The sequence below is a fragment of the Lynx canadensis genome, chromosome C2, assembly GCF_007474595.2.
Source record: "Lynx canadensis isolate LIC74 chromosome C2, mLynCan4.pri.v2, whole genome shotgun sequence".
Classification (NCBI taxonomy): Eukaryota; Metazoa; Chordata; class Mammalia; order Carnivora; family Felidae; genus Lynx; species Lynx canadensis.
In genome coordinates, this window is record NC_044311.2 from 116,509,244 (window position 1) to 116,525,897 (window position 16,654).

General features: G+C 37.3%; 1 protein-coding gene across 3 annotated transcripts in view; it reads right to left on the reverse strand.

Annotated features, from left to right (window-relative positions):
• Positions 1–16,654, reverse strand: part of ARL13B (ADP ribosylation factor like GTPase 13B) — a 68,903-nt gene that overhangs the window by 44,111 nt on the left and 8,138 nt on the right. For all 3 annotated transcript variants that reach the window (XM_030329780.2, XM_030329778.2, XM_030329779.2), the window contains exons 2-3: positions 11,329–11,399; positions 4,398–4,647 (exon numbers count right to left, since the gene is read on the reverse strand). In XM_030329780.2, the coding sequence (XP_030185640.1) occupies positions 4,398–4,647; positions 11,329–11,399 (321 nt within the window). The remainder of the gene's footprint in view (positions 1–4,397; positions 4,648–11,328; positions 11,400–16,654) is intronic.

Sequence of the window (16,654 nt, forward strand, 5' to 3'; positions counted from 1 at the left end):
TGTTCAGAGTATCTAATTTTAGTTTTTTAAAAATTAAGTTATAAATTGTTAAAGCAAGAGTATACAGGGGTACATGAGGGTAGATAATATATTTCATACCTTAATCAGAGTACAGGTTAATCTCTATTGTACCTAGGGGAGTAAAAGGAACACTTTCTAAGTAAATAAACAGGTTAACATGATTACAGGGCAAAAAGTTTGAATAGCATCTATTTTTAATCTCTTCAGTCACTTTTACTTTTCTACTGAAATGGTTCACATGATTATATACAGCTGAATACAAAAAACAGAATTACAATATTTTACATCTACTTTTAATACAAGAGGTATTTAACCACTAAGTCCAAAGAAGTGAAGTGACTTGCCAGACTCATAAACAAATGCACACCAGCTCTTAGAATTCAGGTTCCAGACTCTCCATCTTCTCTCTAAACCCATGGTTTGTCAATTTTTCACCATTATTTCAGAGATTTTCATCAAAATATTATGCTTATTAAGTAGTAAAGCTATAGAACTGTAAAACATAACTTCTGAGCTAATAAAGCACAGAAGCCTAATGATGTTCTATGATTCTGACCTTTCAAGAGAACTCTCAAGGCTGTGACATAAAGTGACATTTGGCTGAGGCTTCATTTGCAGTGACACATGCTATCAGGCTGGTGTGCAACAGCATGTCAGGCAGAGCCAGAGACTGTCTAGGACCTTCTACTGTGCTGATCTAACTTTGCTCCCATAGCATGAAAGAATTCTGGCTCCACCAATTTGCAGTTTTGTGATTATAGACAATACTCTAATTTTTCAGGTTTATTTCCTTCTGCTGAATGGCTAAATTTTCTCAGAGGTCTGATATTGTTGGCTGTTTGTTCATCATTCTAGGGTGGGAAGAGAAAGTTATCTAGATGTTGAAGTTAGTTCTGAGAGGCTTTGTGGGTCCTAAATCAGCTAGTTTAGGCTCAGTCAAGGGAGGAACAGAAGATGAGATGAGATGCTGTCATTAAATTTTGCTCCTGATCGGTCCAGATGTTTGTGGACTGGAAGGAAGCAGCTAAGTGCAACAAGGGGCACTAGAGCCTGCCTCCTAATTCAAGTAACCTTGCCCTGCCTCTCCACAGCCCACCAGAGCTCCTAGCACTGAGCTTAGCAGGGTTCTTCCCACTTATTACCTAGTGGACTCTTCAATGTCACACCTATTACATGCTAGGGTTGTATCAGTTAAGCACAATTTCTTATCTGCATGGGGCAGTGAAGGCTACCTGAAGGACTTTAAGCAGAGGAACTGTAAAATGATCAAATGTGTATGCTAAAAAGAGCTCTCACATTCTTTATATACTCCTGCATTGTTTCACTTGTTACAGCATGTACCAGTTTTATAAAACATCAAATTTTTTGGTAAAACACCAAATTTTGTAAAGTTGAAAAAAAAAAAAAAAAAAAAAAAAAAAAAAAAAAAAAAAGAAAAAGGTTCCTGCTAGCAATGCAGAGGAGAAGAGGAGAGCTTGGAGGATGGGATAGACAACAGAGAGACTGGTCAAGACCAGTAAGTAACACAGGGGAGGAATGTAGAGGGGATGAAAGGAAGTACATCAAGGCAAATAGAGAGGGAAGTGGAGACTCAAGCCATGTTAATACAGTAATATCAACAAGAGGAATTACTTGTAGGTCAGAGAGAAAAAGGTAAACAGGAGAATTTCCAAACACAGGTTTGGGGTAGATATTTAAGAGGGGTTTAGAAACATACAAAAGACAATGAAATACAGGGGCTTCTGGCTGGCTTAGTCAGAAGAGCATGTGACTCTTGATCTTGGGGTCATGAGAGCTTACTTAAAAATGAATAAATAAATGTATATACATATATACGTATATGTATATATATATATACTTTTTTTAAAAAATAAAAATTAAGGGGAGTCTGGGTGGCCCAGTCAGTTGAGCATCAGACTCTTGATTTTGGCTCAGGTTATAATCTCACAGTTAATGAAATCGAGCCCCACATTGGGCTCCACACTAATAACACAGAGCCTGCTTGGAATTCTCTCTCTCCCTCTCTCTGCCCCTTCCCTGCTCATGTGTTCTCTCTCTCGCAAAGTAAATAAAACTTTAAAAAATACATAAAAATGTAAAAAGGTGAGGTACAAATTTTCATATATTATATGCAACTGTATATATTATGAATTTTGCAAGACTATGCATAGGAAATTCATCAGAATGTTAGCAGTGGTTGGCTCTGCATGGTCAATCAGCTTTTTTTTTTTAAGTTTATTTATTTATTTTGAGAGCGGGGGCTAGGGACGGGGGGACGCAGAGAGAGGGAGAGACAGAATCCCAAGCTCTGTCAGCACAGAATCCGATGTGGGGCTTCAACTCACAAAACCTGAGATCATGACCTGAGCCAAGATCAAGAATCGATGCTTAACCAACTGAGCCACCTATGCACCCCTTGATCAACGTTTTTTAACTCACTCTTCCCTACATGTTCTAAATTTATTAACAATGTGCACTTTTTGAATGTTTTGTATACTTTTTAAGCACACTCATTTCAAAAAGCAGTTTACCTTTATTAATAAGAACCCTTTGGTTGTAAAATTCCCCAGATGAAAATTGGGCAAATGGCAAATCATTCTATATTTCACAAGCATATTATAGTATCCACAATGAATTCTCATGTCTTTGTGAGATCTCACTGACCACAAAACTATCATAGTGAAGCAATCCCCTAGTTGGAGGTTTTCTGGGTTTTTTCACCTCTATTCTGATAATCTATTAGGTGAGGGAGGTGAAAGAATTGGAAGCAGGCCTCCTGCTGTTATTTGATTCTTTAGTGATAACTGCAGTCGCTTATGAACTGCATGCTCCCATCTCGGGGCTTTTCCACATACCTCTGCCTGACTGCCTCTCTCTCCTCAAGTGTCATCTCCTCAGTAAGACCCACTATGATTATCCTGATTACAAGAGCAACATACCCCTGCCATACCACCACCATAGGATAAGAGATCTTTACTTTTTTTTCAATATACTTATCACCGCATGTCTGATATAACTTATTTATTACATTTACTGTGCGTCTCCAGCCCTAGAATGTAAGCTTCTGAGGCCACACATGGATTATATTGTTTTGATCCCAGCAGTATCCACATCACCAGAACAATGACTAGCACATAGTGGATGCTCAGTAAATATTTGCTTCATTAACACATGCACAAATTAATAAATGAATAAATTCAGTAAATGACTATTAGGTTAAAAACTACACACACGATTATGTTACACATGAGCATCAGTCTTCTCAGTCATTAATACTTTTTACTTTAGAAGACGCTGGTTCTTTGCTTAAACGTGTAGAGACTAATTAAGCCTATGTGGTTCAACAAAATTCATTCTTCATATATGTCTATTAAACTTTCCTTCAGATTCAATAAAGGTAAGAATTTATTACACAAATCACTTTTCTAATTGGTTAAATGTATAAAAATTAAGCCATAAAACCTGTACTAATAAATAATGCCATAAAGTCTTACTTCATGTAATCAGAACTTCCAAACTGCCTCATTTAAAAATGTTCATTTACTACTGAGAACCAGTAAGAAACTCTGCTGATAATTTCTCACTTAACCATGTGGTAAGCAGGTTTTTTTTTTTTTTTTTTTTAATCCTCAGTAATGAAACAAGCATGAGGAAAAAGGACAAGAAGGCAAGGGCACACATTCAGCTCGCTCTGATTTTAAGAGCAACTTAAAGAACTTTCACTTTATACTACGTCTTATAGGTACAGCACCATCTGGTGTTTACTATGCAGAAAGGCTATGAGGGCAGGTGGTGTAAAAGTCCTTTGTCACTTTGTAAAGAGTGTTAGGCAGCTGGACAAAGTGATACAAGCATATGACTAAGTTGATAACACAGATCACATATTCAATTTGGAAATACAGAAATAAAAATTTGGCAATCAGTGTGGCATTAGAAGAATAAACTTTTTAAATAACTTCCAGACAAGAATACTCTTTAAGAAAAACAGGACAAAGGCAAAACATAAATAAGTTATTAAAAAAGGGCAAAAAATTTTCTGAAAACCATTCTAGAATCTTATTAATAGGTCATTTCAAAATGCAAAATTTGATAAAAAGTAAATTATCAAACAAAACAAAGAGTTTACATTTGAATACCCAGAAGATTGAAGTATAACTCTTCTTTATAATATAGCCTCAACCCTTAATCCCTACAGAGAACATCACAATAAGGTCTCACTATATAAACAATCCCGTTAACTGCATACATTTTATTATACTAGGACATGATGATTTTAGCTTACTCAGCTTATTTTAGCTTATTTTGGAACTTAGGTAAATTTTTTTATTGGCTAATGCCACTGCTCCTGTGTTTACAATGACACCAACATTACTTACACCAGTATAGGCTTTCCCGATATCCTAGGATGTCTTAGCACTTCTGACATTGTCTCTTTTGTCTCTTCCATTCTCTCTTCATCACTGGAATCCACAACAAATATTACCCCATAGGACTCAGCATAGTAATTCTTCCAGATACCCCGAATTCTTTTTCCACCTCCCAAGTCAAAGATGGTGACTTCAAATTTTCCTTGTCTGAGGTCAATTTTGGAAAATCCAACAGTAGGAGCTACATCTTCAGGATACTCTGTTTCAAATGACACAAAAGAAACAACCTTAGACTTTAAATTAATAACATTAAATACACAAATTAAAGGACATAAAAAGTATTTTTCATAATTTAGTCTTAATTGGAATGTTTATTATTTGCTTACACACTAAGCTTTACAACTAAGCATACTGGTAGATATGGGGAAGGGTAGATACTATAAAATATCCAACCAGAATTTATGCTCCATGCAGACAAAAATTTCTGTATTTTGCTTATTTGTTTTGTATTGACCCCAGCTCCTAGAATAATGTCTACCATATAACAGGTACTTAATAAATATCTGTAGAATGAATAAATAAACTCTTGCCTTTAAGGCTATTGACTCTCCAAGTTAAAAACAATAAAAATTTCAACCCTTCAACACTACAGCCATCCCCAGGGACCATTACAACTTCTGTGAAGCTATAAAGAAAAACTGAATATTTAGAGAATAGTTGAGAAGAACCAAAGAATGGGAGAAGCTATGAAGAGTAGGACCACTCTTTTCAAACTACTGAATTAAAGCTACAACTGAAATAAAAAAACTTTTCAGGACAGCTTACAAACATAGAGCAGATTTCATTGTTTCCAAGGAACATGTTTCATATGTTTTCATAAATTTAAAATTGAATTTTTTTGGACTTCTGTATATGACAATACAAAGAAGGCATAGGATGCATGATTATAACTGCCAAGGGGGTGGTAATAATGACAACATTAAAAAGATAACTAAGGTTCAAGAAAGATTTCAGCTAGGAGCTCAGACTTAGGCCTTAAAGCTAGGTAGTATGTAGACAGGCAAAAGAGTGAGCTAAGTAGCAGAAATAGCAAAGGAAAGAAAGTACAAACTGAACTTTGGCGCAAACCCTTAAGATTGGGAATGCAGACTTAAGAGAGTTCTGAAGACAGAGAAATGGAAGCTGAAGGTATTTCAGCAGACCAATCATATAATTAATGTGACTAAAGTAGTGCTTTTTTAAGGTACATCTTTGCAAAATCTCTAGAGCTGGCTAGAAATGAGAGTGATGGCCACTTTTCAGAGAGATATGAAAATGAGAAGAATGGAAAGAGAGAACTCATGAAACATTAATAGAACCTGGTGATTCAATGGTTATGAAGAAGAGTTCAAACTTCATGTTTGTCTCTTTCACTCTCTCTTCACCACCAGAATCCACAACAAACATTACTCCATTGGACTTTGTTTACAATGGTCACAATCTACATTAGGCTTTTTAAATTAAAATCAATTAAAATTAAATTAAAATTTCAGTTTCTCAATAGAACTATCTAGATCTAAAGTGCTCAGAGCCACACAAGGCTAGTGGCCCACACTACACTAGACAGAGCCAATACAGAACATTTCTATCATTGCAGAAAGCTCTGTTGAATAACACTAGTGTTATTATTCCCACATTCAACAGAATATTTGCTGTTACAAAGATAAATTTGAAAGGCATTTGCTGCTAGGCTTAGGTGTGACTGGGCAACAGACTTGCCACATACTACTCCCTTTCAGCAACTACTTTAGTGCAGTTGAAACAACTCCCTAGAGGCACCTGGGTGGCTCAGTTGGTTAAGCCACTGACTTTGGCTCAGGTCATGATCTCACGGCTCATGGGTTTGAGACCCACATCAGGCTCTGTGCTGACAGCTCAGAGCCTGGATCCTGCTTTGGATTCTGTGTCTCCCTCTCGCTCTGCCCCTCCCCTGCTTGCGCATGCTCTCTGTCTCTCTCTCTCAAAAATAAACATTAAAAAAAATTTAAACAACTCCCTAGAAAGTTAGCAGAGACGTTACAAGTCACCCTTTTCTAAGATCTTCTTTATCTAGGAGAAAAAGAAACGTTTAGAAGCAATATAAGCAGCGTGATATTCCTAAAACAGGATTACCCTAGACATCTAAAACAAATGGATCTAATCCAGGCCAGAATTGGTTTCCATAGTTAAAACAGGCAGCCATCTTTGAATACGAGTTTAGAGGTGCCCCCAGGAAATTATCAGTGCAAATAAATCAACTATGATGGAGTAGGGATGAGGGAACTAATACGTATAGACACCTACTCAGTACCAGGACTTTGTTAGGCATTAGGATGTAAAGATGAATAAGATAGGGTTGCTGTCCTCAAAGAACATACAGTACAATATCAACAGATATGTATTAATGGAATTAACACAAGAACCTATATTTCTATGAAAAAAGTCTAGAGAGGATACTATAAGGATGTTATAGATTACATGTGTCTATGCCCCCCCTTTCCCCCACCACCTTGCAAAACTCCTATGTTAAAACCCTAATCCCCAGTGTGTTAGGGAGGTGGAGGTGGAGTCTTTGAGAAGTAATTAGGTTTCAGTGAGGTCATGAGGGTGTAGTCCCCATGATGGGATTACTACCGTTATAAAAAGAGACACAAGAAAGTTTGTCTTGTGTCTCTCTGCACCACGTAAGAACACAGAAAGAAGATAATTGTCTGTAAATCAGGAAGAGGACTCCCTCATCAAGAACCCAACCATGCTGGCACCCTGACCTCACACTTCCAACCTCCAGAATTGTGAGAAATAACTGTTGTTTAAGCCACCCAGCCTATGGTTTGGTATAGCAGCCCAGACTAAGACTGAGGGCATTCAAGAGGAAAAGGGTAAAGAGGAGGGAGGGGAAAGTTATGGTACACAAAGGCTTCAGAAAGGCCGTGAAATAAAAATGAAGTCTTAAAAACCACAAAATTATAATAAAGAAGGGAGAAGAACATTCTAGGCAGGAGAGCAACATAAGCACAGATAAAATGATGGCAACATTCTCAGGAAACCAATTCAAATTAGGTAATTTTTTTAAGGTTATATGGTAGGCAGAGCCAGGACTCAAATCCAGGTCAGAACTTTAAAAGTCTTCCCTCCCTGATTTGTCTATCCTTTCCTCTGGTTCCTACTCACAGTTCTGTGTTTCAAGACTCAGGACCAGGGGCGCCTGGGTGGCTCAGTCGGTTAAGCGTCCGACTTCAGCTCAGGTCACGATCTCACGGTCCGTGAGTTCGAGCCCTGCGTTGGGCTCTGGGCTGATGATGGCCCAGAGCCTGGAGCCTGCTTCCGATTCTGTGTCTCCCTCTCTCTCTGACCCTCCCCCGTTCATGCTCTGTCTCTCTCTGTCTCAAAAATAAATAAACGTTAAAAAAAAAAAATTAAAAAAAAAAAAGACTCAGGACTAAATGTTCTGGATACAACTTCCCTATAAATCCTTTCTGATAATTCCTTCCTACTTTCAGTATCACCTGCACTATCATAATATTCTGTCTTCTTGCTAGTCCTCACAATAGCCTATACCTTCCCAGTAGCTGGGACCAATCGTTGTATCCTTAATACTTAGCACAAAGTATTTAGTGGCTCAACATTACAGACTGCGATGACGGCTGAAGCTACTGTTCTTACATCCATCCTTCCTTTTGTCATGCCACATATTTATCCATCCATTCATGCTAGTAGCCATTTATCATGTGTCTATTATAGATCAGGGATCATATAAGAACCAGGGGTACAAAGACAAATGGTCCCCAACCCTGAGGATTTCGGTAAAGTATGTGCACTAAGACAATCTCTGCGAAGTCCAAGATAAAGTGAAATATATCATCAATAACTTATTTATTGAGCATCTCTTGTATGCTAAGCACCGTGCAAGGTCCTAGATACACAATAATAAGATCCATCTTCTGACCTTACAGAGCTCTTACATAGAGGAGAAAAGGGGAAACATAAACAAACAACATAATACAATGAAGATATTTTAATATCCAACAATGCTAGGGACCAATTTACACAAAGAAGAATTTTGCTACCCAAAAAACAACTGTTCCTTAGAAATTATTAGGAAATAGCACTGGACAGTCAGAGAATCCTAGTTTTTTAGCTGAGCACACACCTATTTAGGATAAAAACTTAAATCCCTAGCCTCTGTGGCAGCTAGGAATGGCTATTAGAACATATTCTAGATAGTGAGCTAGTGGTGTAGCATTAAACATTTAACCTCTCTTGCAGGACTTTGATATGTAGTGTTTGTCATTTTCCATGGTGTGAATACTCCCACTATGGCCAATTTCAAACTACCAGTGTGAGGTACCTAACACACGGTTGGGAAGGGATATACCTAACTGGATCTCGATAGCTGATATAAGCCAATAAGAGCAAGTAAGAGCCAGCTCCAAAATACCACTGAAGTGATGTGGCAGCTTCTAGTCCATGCCCTTAAAGGAAAAGAAAATGGCCTCCCTTCCCCTTTACCTCTTCCCTCAGCTGAAATGCACAGTACTAGTGAGCCATCTTGGACCAGGTAGGCAAGGGAAAAAAAAAAAAAAAGAGGAGAAGGAACATAACACCATGGGGGTGTTATGCCAGCCCTACACTACTTTTGCATGCACTATTATGAGAAATAAAATTCTATTTTGTTAAGCCATTGTTATTTTAGGTCTCTTCTTAGGACAACTGAACCTATATCCAATGAATACAATCACTTTGACAGCCATTAAAAAAGAGAAGTTGATTGAAAGAAGCAAAGGTCAAGGTATAGAAAGTATTCCTTGATTAGGAAGCTATAACATTCTAGATGAAAGACACTGAGGATGTAGATTTAGACACTACAGTTAGAAGAGAAGCAGATATATCCCAAAAGAAATGTGGGGGGGGGGGGGGGAGGAGGGAGAAAGGGAAGAAAAGAACAGAAATGAGGCAGAAATAAGCTGAAGAGTGGAAGCCATGGCAGATATGTTGTAAGAAGACCACCTACTACACCTATGGCATGGCTGAACTGAGACACCAAAATGAGCAAAACTGCCCTTTGGGAATTTATGGTCTGGAGAGGTGAAGAGATACAGGAACAAAGGGGGTAATTAAGTAGTGATACAAGCAGGTATAGGTAAGTATAGTCCAAAGCAGAGGAAGTAGCCAAGTCTACTGATGGTGATGGGAATGGGTAAAGGTAGCAGGAGGTTGGAAAAGACTTCAGAAAGGAGACTATATAACATAAAACCATCATTAGAGACATTTAGATATTCTGCTTTAAAAGCAGATATTCCCTGTACTAAGACAAGTGGGAAGAGCATAAACAAATACAAAAGCATGAAAAGGTTCCACTGGAAAATTTCATGTAGCTCTATATAACTGGAATCTTTAAAAAAAGAAAAAAGGTAAGAAATCAGCCACTGGAGTAGGCTGAGGAGTAAACAAATATGAGATAAAGAACAAAAACAGAACCAGAGGGGAGCTCAAAGTGGAAAGCAGCTTTGACTTTTTGTTCATGATGTAACACCCTGAGTATTTCTTTCTAAACTCAGAAAGAGAAACTGATGGATATATGGAGGTGAAAATCAGAAGAGAAAGATCCTAATGGAAAGAGGATGTTCTAAGTACACACAACAAATTAGATAGTCTGATTCTTAGATTCTACTCCCTTGAATGTAAGGCTTTGAAGAAATGGAAGAAGTGAAGATGTTTAGATGGGCAGTCATGGCCTGCAGGCCAAATCTGGCTCACTATTTTTTATATGGCCCTCAAGCTAAGAATGTGTTTCACATTTTAAAATAACTGCAAAAACAAATCAAAAGGATAGTAATTTCATAACACAACAGATTTCAGTGTCCATAAACAAAGTTGCATTGGAAGGTGGCCATGCTCAATTTGTTTACATATTGCCTATGGTTGCTTTTGCATTATTATGTCAGGGTTGTATAGTTGGAAAGAGACTGCGTGATCCTCAGTCTCAAATATTTACTATCTGGCTCTTTAACAGAAGAAGTTTGCCAGCCCCTGGTTAAGATGATGACAGTCAGTGCTCTGCGAGGATATAAGCTAGGAGATAGCACGAGGGGTACCATAAGAATCCACAGATAATAATACACAATTTATATCTAATATTACATGGTAGAATATGGGGTGGCAAAACATTTTCCTTCAAAAGCAAGTTTTGCAAGGTGTTAATTTTCTTTCATAAACTTCCATAAATAAAAGCCCCTATTTGGTATGCGTATCTTGTTGCAACATTCTTTTCAGCAAAAAATATATGTTAAGTTTCTTCTCAATTCATACTCATGCTTGGCTGATGCTACATCTTCTGGGTACACAACAAACTCACTAGCACAGTTGCTTCTATGTTGTAGTAAATAGCATTAAATTAAGACTAAGTAAATACATCCAATGAGATGTAATATAAGTGACATAAAACTCTTCAGTAAAAAAGAGGCCCTACTTTTAACATAACTATAAAAATTACATATCATACTGAAAAACAATCAAGATGCGCAAGGAAAGACATGCTGGCTAACTGTATTTCTACCTCCGTTTGATTTAGGTGCAGCCTTGGACTAAATTCTGGCAAGAGAATGCAAGTGGAAGATAGGTATCCTTAAAGATGGGCATGTCCTTTTTTACTTTTTCCCTCCTGTGCTGAGAAGACAGATGTAATGTCTTTTATCTGATCAAAGACCTCAAGGATCCTCTGCACCTCTGCATTTATCCACATCTGAAACATGTTAATAGGCTGGTACTAGTAAGCTAGAATCTATTCCCCATATTAGCCACAAGTCTACTAAGAATATAAAGAGATGGAGTATATACTATCTGTACCAAATGATTATGTAACAAAACAATTTACATAAATAAATAATTCAGAGTAATTTAATAAGAAACATTTTCAACTTACCTCCTTGGATTCCCTTTGCCGTTGCCGTTTTACCAGCATTATCAAGTCCCACCATCACAAGAGTCACTTTTCTTAAAATAATAAAAATTTAAAAATCACTTTTGAGTTAATCCAATATCAGGGGAAAATAAAAGCAAATTCATTCACTCAAGCAACATATAAGGAACATCTACTATGTATAGGACAATCTGCTGGACCCCAGGCAGTTCAGTAATGAATGAAACAGATTCAAAAAACAAAATTCTTGAGAAATATCCTTGAAGTGTCATCCTTTTGTTCTATAAGCAAAAAAGGAAAAAAATAAAAGAAAGTTGTACAAGAGAGAGTACAAAAGGTAGAGAAGAAATAAGAGAAAGAAGGAAAAGGATTCTAACACATGAGCTACTTATCATGGCTAAAGATTCACACACACCAACGGTGTGTTCAGCTCTGTTTTTAGATATGCAGCACCTTTCCAAGTATAAATCTTAAATACAGTATAATAACATGATTATTAACTTAAGTGCTAACATATTTTGGAAGAGTGTTCCTAAAATTATAAAGCTTAAAATACTTTTGATGACATAGCTAAACTTCAGATAATCAGAAAAAAAAAAAAAAAAGTCTAGTTCAATTTACAATCGAAGAAACATAAACCCAGACTTGTAAGACGACAAGTTGCTTCGAGTCAAAACCAGAACCTAAGTCACTTAATTCCTAGAGACTTCTTAAACCTGGCATAGGTATAAAGGAACAAACCTATTATAATGGTCCTATTACCTTGGCAATTCAGTCTACCACTAAAGCTCATTTCTGTTTCAGGCTGAACCACTGCACAATACAAGAGGGAAGACCATTCATTAACACCATGGATTTTGGAATATAGAGAGAAAGTCGCAGCATAACACAGCTGTTGTGTTAAAACCACAGGGCCACACTCCTATGCGATACAGTCAGGGTTTCTGCCAACTCATCTTCACTGAGGATCATCTCAAGAAGAGTTTAAAAAAACAGAGCTTAGGGGGCACCTGGGTGGCTCAGTCGGTTAAGCGTCTGACTTCGGCTCAGGTCATGATCTCGTGGTCCGTGGGTTCGAGCCCCGCGTCGGGCTCTGTGCTGACAGCTCAGAGCCTGGAGCCTGTTTCGGATTCTGTGTCTCCCTCTTTCTCTGACCCTCCCCTGTTCACACACTCTCTCTCTCTGTGTCTCAAAATAAATAAACGTTAAAAAAAATTAAAAAAAAAAAACAAAAAACAGAGCTTAGATGTTAGGAGAGGTGTTCTTTCATCCCACTAGCCCTCACTCTCTTGGATATGTTGTGTTGAGTTTTTTTGTTTGTTTGTTTGTTTTTAATTCCAGATGTCTTCAAAGGATTCATATAACAAAAAGAAAGGACAGAGTTGAGGTGTGAGGCAGACAAGTTAGGGGTTGCACACTGAGGAAGAACACACTCGGTCTTGCAAAAACCAAACTGGTCGCTTATTAAACCAATTAAATAGTTACTGACCACCCTCTGGACGCTAGACACCAGTGTTCTAGGTACTTGAGATATACCTTTTTATTCAAATGACTACAACAAAAAAAAGCAAACAAAAACAGACACAGAAACTCTTCCCTTACTAAATTTACACGTTAGTGAAAAGAAACAATAATAATAAATGTAAGAAATAAGTACATTATAAGCTATGTAGTATGTTAGAAGGTGATTAGTTACTATAAAAAGAAGAATATAGAGTAAAGCAGGCTAAAGGGAGGCAGGAATGGAGATGGGAGCCAGGTGCAGTTTTACATTAGGGTGATCAGGGCAGACCTTCTTGAGACGGTAAAATCCAAGCAAGGCCTTGAAGGAGGGAGTTAGTCATGCAAATATCTAGGGCAAGAAAGAACACCCAGGGCAAAGGCATTAACATGGGGGTATGCAGGAATGTTCTAGCATCAGCATGCAAGTCAATGTGGTAAAACCCAGTGAGAATGGAGCAGGGAAGGACAGGGAGCAGGGAAGGACACCAGAGGCCAGATCATGTGGGGCCTTGTAGTTGAGGGCTTTGGTTTTTGTGAATGAAGTTAATTTACTCTCCATATTAATTTCCTTTGTTATCCAAGAGCCTTAGTCTTCTAAATGTTTCAACCATCTCTACCCACCATGGGAAATGAATGGAAGTATATCTAAGCTTGAGTAAGTGCAAGAATAAAGTAAGCCACAATTAGCAGCATCCCCTTACCCCAACCTTGTCAGCCAGTGGTGGGGTCAATGGGAATGTCAAAGAGAACCATGACAGATTACGAATTTAAGGAGCTGTCCAGACTTCAAGATGTATTACAAAGCTGTAATCATCAAGATAGTATGGTACTGGCACGAATTTAAGGAGCTGACGTTGTATGTGAGGTCCAGATATCTCTGTGCATACAGAAATTTTGCCTGCATTATCAACTTCGAAAAATATGAATTTACTTCTTAAGGAAGCTGTGTGTGATTTTTAAGAAAATAAATTTATTATTTTGTTTGAAGAATTCATAACTACTAAATATCAAATAAGATTTAAACACAAAATAATTCCCTAAACAAAATACAATAAATGATTATCCAAAAGAGATGGATGGATAATGTCGCATTTATATAATATTTTAGGTAACTCAAGTTACTAGATATACAATGAATTAGATTAAAATGATATTAAATTCAATTGTCCTCTGAAAAATGTATGATGCATTTCAAGATCCCCCATGCTTCAAACCTGACCATAAACCAAAACAATTACCATGAGGGAACAAATGCCCACATTATGCTTATGTGCATCATTTATTCTATAAATATTAATTATACACCTGTACAGAGCAGCACACAAACATCCACAATCCCTAGCCCTCCTATACCTTACAACAAGAAACAGGTTGCTGTCCTTCCTTCTGTATTACACAGGTTGCATCTTAACGTTTTCTCTCCATTCTTGTCTGTCAGCCTAAAAAACCTTCCAAGTAATTGCTATTACACATTTTGAAACACTGCTCTTAAAGCTAGCTACCAAAGATATTTGCTTTTTACTTTAAAAGCTTTCCTTTCTAGGGGCACCTGGGTGGCTCAGTCAGTTAAGTGTCTGACTCTTGGTTTCAGCTCAGGTCGTGATCTCACGGCTGGTGAGTTCAAGCCCTACACTGGGATCCGTGCTAAGAGTGTGGGGCCTGCTTGGGATTCTCATTCTCTCTCTCTCTCTCTCTCTCTCTCTCTCTCTCTCTCTCCCCCTTCCTGCTTGTGCTCTCTAAATAAATAAATAAATAAGTAAACTTAAAAAAATGCTTTCCTTTCTTACTAAAATATTAGGTTCCAACAAAAAAAGTCCTTCAAACATACAAATCACTTTGGAAAATTATAATTATGCTGAGACTGGCACAAAATAAGCCTCTCTAGATTTCTTTTTTACTTTGACTACTGTTGAAAGTAGTTAATTTTTTAGATCATTATGCTATATACTTGAAAACATGACTTTAATTAAATACTTGAGGTCATTAAAGTCTTAATGAATAAACATAACATTAGCAGTACAAATAAAAATCAGCATGAATTACTCCAATCTCTGATAACAAAACATTGAATTTATACTTTCAGAATAGAATGGATTTAAAAGGTTAACATTCACGTAACACTCAAAATCCTATGCAACGTTTTAAAACATGAAGATGTACAATCTAACACATGTTAAAATGTACATGTCATTACACCTGCTTAAAGTGTGGTAAATTATCACTGGGAACAGTTGGCTGTGGTACAAAAATGGAAGACATTCTATGTCTTTTAATCTTATGATTACTGATCAAGTACATTAATCCTTCAATTGAAAAAAAAACAGTATACAGTGTTCTTAGGGTCATAGCATCTGGAAAAGTTGACACTAGCAAAAAAACAATCATTTAGTCATTTGATCAGACAGTAATTCAATAAAAGTACATTAGGCATTAGGCATTACAGACACAAAAATGCCTGAGACATGGTTTTCTATCTCAGTGTACTCATCTTCTAATGAGAGTGACTAAAACATAAACAAATATTAGCACATTGTGACACTATGACAGTTGAATATGCACATCTATATATGCAAGATGTTTAAGTAATACAGGGCAAGATGATTTTAGCCTAGAGATACAGATACAGAAGATCAGGGAAGCTTTTTACACAAGGCAATATCTCAGCTAAATTGTTAAAGTGGAGAAGTTTGCCAAGCAAGGGAAAGGTGCAAACAGAAGGAGGGAGAATGAAGAGATTCCAGACTGAGAACACTGCCTGGGAAGATACCATACCAAGGAGGGGAGAACTGGCAGGATGTCGAGTTGCTAAACCCAGGGGTTAAGAGCACACCTCAGTAGAGCCGTATTAAACAAAAGGAGACCATGCTTGCTAGAGGCTCATCATACATAATCACGACTCACTACAACTACACATTGAGTGTAAGTAAAGGAAACCTGATATACTTCTGCTTTAGGAACTATTATCAACAAATAGTTAACAATGTGACCTTCCCAGAAGTTATCACTTCATTCTTATTGCAGTTTATCCCTGAGTCTTTAATTATATATCAAACTAGAAAGGCTGGGATGGGAAGGACTATGTTTTTACCAGGAACAAATAACAGGGATTATGTGCAATCTGATATATTTGCACACAGTTGGTATTAGAGAGACCTGTATTCAAGTCCCAGATTTGCCACTTCCAAGCTATATGACCTGGGCCATGTTATTTAACTTCTTAGAATTTTATCAGTAAAATGAGATTATAACAACTATCCCATAGGGATGTGGTAAAATGAAATATGACAATGCAAGTGAAGTGCTCAATGTCTGTGGCACAAAATAAGTGCTCAATCAATAGCTATTCTTACTATACCACAAAATTTAAGCTAGGGAGTCCATGAGATGAGACCACAAAAACAGGCAGGAACCAGATTACAGAAGAGAATGAACAGGTTTCAGTTTTACACACATCGACAGCAGTGCTCGCTCATCTCACACTGAAGTCTGAAGCTGTAGAAAGATCTGTCTTGGGTTTATGAGACATACCTGGTAATTAAAACTATGAGAAGAGATGAAAGATCCCAGGGAGAGCGCAGGATGGAGAAGAGCCAGGGGAACATGGCACCCCAAGAACCTTTGAAAAAACTCTTAAAACTGCAGTCAGAAAGAAATGAGACCAAAGAAATGGCTGCACCGGGAATAGTTTCCAGAGGGGTGAAGAGACAATCAATATCAAATACTGCAAAGTTTTGTAAAATAGAAGTATCTTTTATATAATTGCCCCAAATTAAGTAACTCAGAAGAAAATGCTCTCATCTTTTCCCAAATCCTGCAATAACCAATG